A 3,836-nucleotide genomic window follows, 5' to 3' on the forward strand; every position below is an offset into this window, starting at 1 on the left:
TCCAGTAGGGCAGGTTGGACACTGTTCAATGACTGGTTGATTCTTGTCATGTGATTGTATGATGTGCAATGAGGGCCAAATGAGCACATGTTCACGTGCATTCATTGATAATTATATGGTGAATTGTGAATGTGTGTGTACTATGTTTTGTATGTGGGCCAAATTAGGAAGTACCGGGGTGGGCAATGTGTTCATTCATGATTCTGGTTGGTGAATGGCGTGTGTGTGTGTGTGTGTTTGTGAACCCTTTAAGAGCAGGTGACGGTCAGGGACAGAGGGTATAAGTATGGTAGTCAATGTTCCACAGAGACGAGATGCTTCCTGTCACTGCCACTTTGAGGACGACCATGTCGATGTTCACCTTGGTTATTCTGGGGTGTTTTGTGTTCCAAGGGGTGATGGCCTCTGACTCTAGGGCGTACAGAATGTCCATGACCAACGACAACGACAGACACACCACCAGTCAGCGACAGCACCCTCAGGTAAGCACAACCCTACACCCAAAATGACCTCTAAAGCAGTAGCAGGGCGACAGGTAGCCTAGTGGTTAGAATGTTGGATTAGTAACCAGAAGGTTGCAGGATTGAATCCCTGAGCTGACAAGGTGAAAATCTGTCACTCTGCCCCTGAACAAGGCAGTTAACCCACTGTTCTTAGGCCGTCATTGAAAATAAGAATTTGTTCTTAACTGACTTGTCTAGTTAAATAAAGGTAAAATAAAAAAGTTTTGGCAATAAGAAGCTGAAAAAAAGAGGTCAAATGTAGCAACATACAAGTGAATGTCAACATTAGATAATTAAGTAGAGATAATAATAAATTGATAGTCTATATTATTGTTATTAATTATTATTTTTTATTGTAAACTTGATTTAAATCAACTAACCTAGTTGGTAATTATTTGCTTGCTAATTGCAGCTCACAGGCTGCGTTTATACAGGCAGCCCAATTCTGGGCAATTAAGCTGATCTGATTGGTCAAAAGACCAATTAATGGAAAATGAATCAGAGTAAAAGCAGAGATAACAGGATAACATGAAGCCTAAACACCACTCATAGTAATAACACATTATATACAATGGAAAACACCTAAAAAGACTCACTAAATAAAAGCCAAAGTTAAAAGGTGAGTTTTGAGCTGCTTTTGTCAATAGATTATCTGGAAATAATGTAAAGGACATTACAGAGTTTTGATGCAGCTCTTAATGAATGGTAACTAAGCCTACGTATTTCTTACCAAAGCATCATATCTTGGCTTATTTAAACAAGGTGGCAGAATGTTCTACTAACAGAATTGCCAGCAGCATACCCCTCTGCATCCCACTGCTGGCTTGCTTCTGAAGCTAAGCAGGGTTGGTCCTGGTTGTTCCCTGGATGGGAGACCAGATGTTGCTGGAAGTGGTGTCGGAGGGCCAGTAGGAAGCACCCTTTCCTCTGGTCAAAAAAAAAATATCCCAATACACTGGGACATTGCCCTGTGTAGGGTTCTGTCTTTGGATGGGATGTTAAACAGGTGTCCTGACTTTCTGTGATCACTAAAGATCCCATGGAACTTATTGTAAGAGTAAGGCTAAATTCCCAATCTGGCCACCTAATCATCCACATCTTACAATTGGCTCATTCATCTCCCCTGTAACTGAGAATGTGTTCTCAGTCAACTAACCTGTAAAAAATAAGGGTTAAACTATGCATTTATTACCAAATCATAATATTTTGGCTTATTAAAACAAAGTGGCACAATGTTCTACTATCTGAACTGAGCTACATATTTATGTTCTGATTAGCCATCAGTCTGACAATCATGCACATCAGGAACACTCCTCCTTTTAGGGAGTTTTTCCTGCCCACTGCGCTTCTGCTTCTGCATTGCTTACTCTCTGGGGTTTTAGGGAATCTGTTCAGCACTTTGTGACAACTGCTGATGTAAAACGTTTTTAAAAATAGATTTGATTGATATTATGATTCCATAGATTCCGAGTAAATATCAGGTTAAAAAAAGATCTGCTAAAATGGCCGTGCAATGCTGCTCTGTTGATTTGATATGACAATCAGTCATATCAGTTACCAGTTAACAAACAGTCAAGTTGCAGCCTTCGTTACCAGTTAACGAATAGACATCAATAATATTCATTTTTGTGTGATTATATCTAGATTTTATACACACACAAAATAAGATGAGGGAAAGAGGAATATTTTATGTTTTTTTCCCTGCGTTTTGCTTTTCAGACAAGCAATGAAATACGACGGAGTATCGAGGTGGATGATTTCAAAATCAACGTAGTGCCGACCAGCGGCAAAGTCAGTTTAGCACCGACCATGGTCCGACTCTACCCGCCACCTGTCAAAACGTCACACCTTCATGCCAACCTCCCGCTGCGCTTCGGCCGGGACTCCCTACCCGACGACACCCACTCACCCAAAACTACCCTCAATTTACCGCAACGGTTTGGAAGAGCACAGGGGTCTGGCGCAATGGAACCGACGTCGTGTATTGAGTGTCCCCATGTCGGGACACTGCCCTCCGCCACCCTGCCACAGAGGTTCGGTAGGAATGAGTTCAACCGTCGGTATCCTTCCCGAGCCAAGGCCTTTTTCTCACGCAGGTCCGAACCCGTGCCAAATGGAAACATCAGGTAAGCCTACATTGACGAATAATGGTGTTTTTGTAGCATGTTTCGACCAATAACATAAGGTAGCCTATTACATAATTGCATTACTATTTAATATATATATATATATAGATATATATATATATATGGAAAACAGATACAGTACCATTTAGGCTTCAATTTATAGACTTTCGAATGGGCAAGCCCCATAGGCCTATAATGTCAACATGTACATCTATTTCGAACGGGCAAGCCCCATAGGCCTATAATGTCAACATGTACATCTATTTCCATTCTTCAGGCAGCAAGACTATAATTCTTATGATTTTGGCTCAGAGGAAGAAGAGACACGGGAGAAGACTCTGAAGAGCTCAACGTTGGATTTACTCCTCTGGAACTCTTCAAAGAACTCTGTCGCAACAGAAGCGGGTCCCGTTTTCATGACCTGGGTCGCATATGTTTTTTCATAATTTTGATCTACTATGTAATGTATGAATATTGTTAAATTGGTGGCATATTGTTACTTAATCATGTAAAGCACAAATTAAAACGATATTATCGATTTTACCATTGATTTGGATGTCATTCGTTTCAAAACCATGGATAGGTCCAAAGTGGTCTACCAAACGTCAACTTCTGAATGTTCCACTTCTCAACCACTCTCTCTCGTCTCTCTTGCCTCCCCTCTCCTCCCAATTGTAAAAAAAACAAAAACAGTAGGCCTACTTAGCTAATGATAGATAGGCTAATCATGTAATACTGTAGCTAGACCAGGTGCTGGCTGGGATGGAGTTGGCTGACTGGCCAACCTGGTCTCAGAGCAGTTTGTATTATTTTGTAAGTAAATCTTGCTCACTCTATTTAGTATGCTATGTTATGTTTCATATGATATGTATTAATTTGTGGATGTCCATCACCCATTTTGTATGATATGTTATGAATACCAATTCGTATTATATGTTACGAATTTCCAACTTACTATATGTTACAAATTTCCAAATGTATGATATGCTACACATTCTAGCTAAGTGGCTAGGTGGCTAACATTATCTAGCTGGCAAACGGTAGCAAGGCTAGGGGTTAGGGTTAAGTTTAGGGCTAAGCTTGGAGTCAGGTTAAAGGGTTAAGGTTAGGGTTAGGGGAAGGGTTGGCTAAAAGGGTTACATTTAAGGTAAGAGGAAGTGTTAGCAACATGCTAAGTAGTTGCAAAGTAGGTAAAAAGTAGTAAGTA

At 40.5% G+C, this 3,836-nt stretch overlaps 1 protein-coding gene across 2 annotated transcripts; it reads left to right on the forward strand.

Moving 5' to 3' along the window:
* Positions 1 to 275: 275 nt before the first annotated feature.
* Positions 276 to 3,172, forward strand: LOC129830542 (growth hormone-releasing peptides-like). 2 transcript variants are annotated; one of them, XM_055893109.1, is made up of 3 exons: positions 276 to 482; positions 2,223 to 2,629; positions 2,907 to 3,172. In XM_055893109.1, the coding sequence occupies exons 1-3, from the start codon at positions 297 to 299 to the stop codon at positions 3,073 to 3,075; spliced, it is 762 nt and encodes a 253-aa protein (XP_055749084.1). In that variant the 5' UTR covers positions 276 to 296; the 3' UTR covers positions 3,076 to 3,172. The 2 variants fall into 2 exon arrangements, with proteins under 2 accessions (XP_055749084.1, XP_055749085.1); XM_055893110.1 differs by having other exon boundaries at positions 2,942 to 3,172.
* The last annotated feature ends 664 nt before the right edge of the window (positions 3,173 to 3,836 follow it).

This window comes from Salvelinus fontinalis, chromosome 32 (genome assembly GCF_029448725.1).
Source record: "Salvelinus fontinalis isolate EN_2023a chromosome 32, ASM2944872v1, whole genome shotgun sequence".
In the NCBI taxonomy this organism is placed as follows: domain Eukaryota; kingdom Metazoa; phylum Chordata; class Actinopteri; order Salmoniformes; family Salmonidae; genus Salvelinus; species Salvelinus fontinalis.

Bases quoted from the DNA above. Each gene is read 5' to 3' on its own strand.
- LOC129830542 (XM_055893109.1), top strand. From the start codon at position 297: ATGTTCCACAGAGACGAGATGCTTCCTGTCACTGCCACTTTGAGGACG. The intron at 483-2,222 runs GTAAGCACAACC...TTTGCTTTTCAG, and splicing joins GTCAGCGACAGCACCCTCAG to ACAAGCAATGAAATACGACG. The intron at 2,630-2,906 runs GTAAGCCTACAT...TCCATTCTTCAG, and splicing joins GTGCCAAATGGAAACATCAG to GCAGCAAGACTATAATTCTT.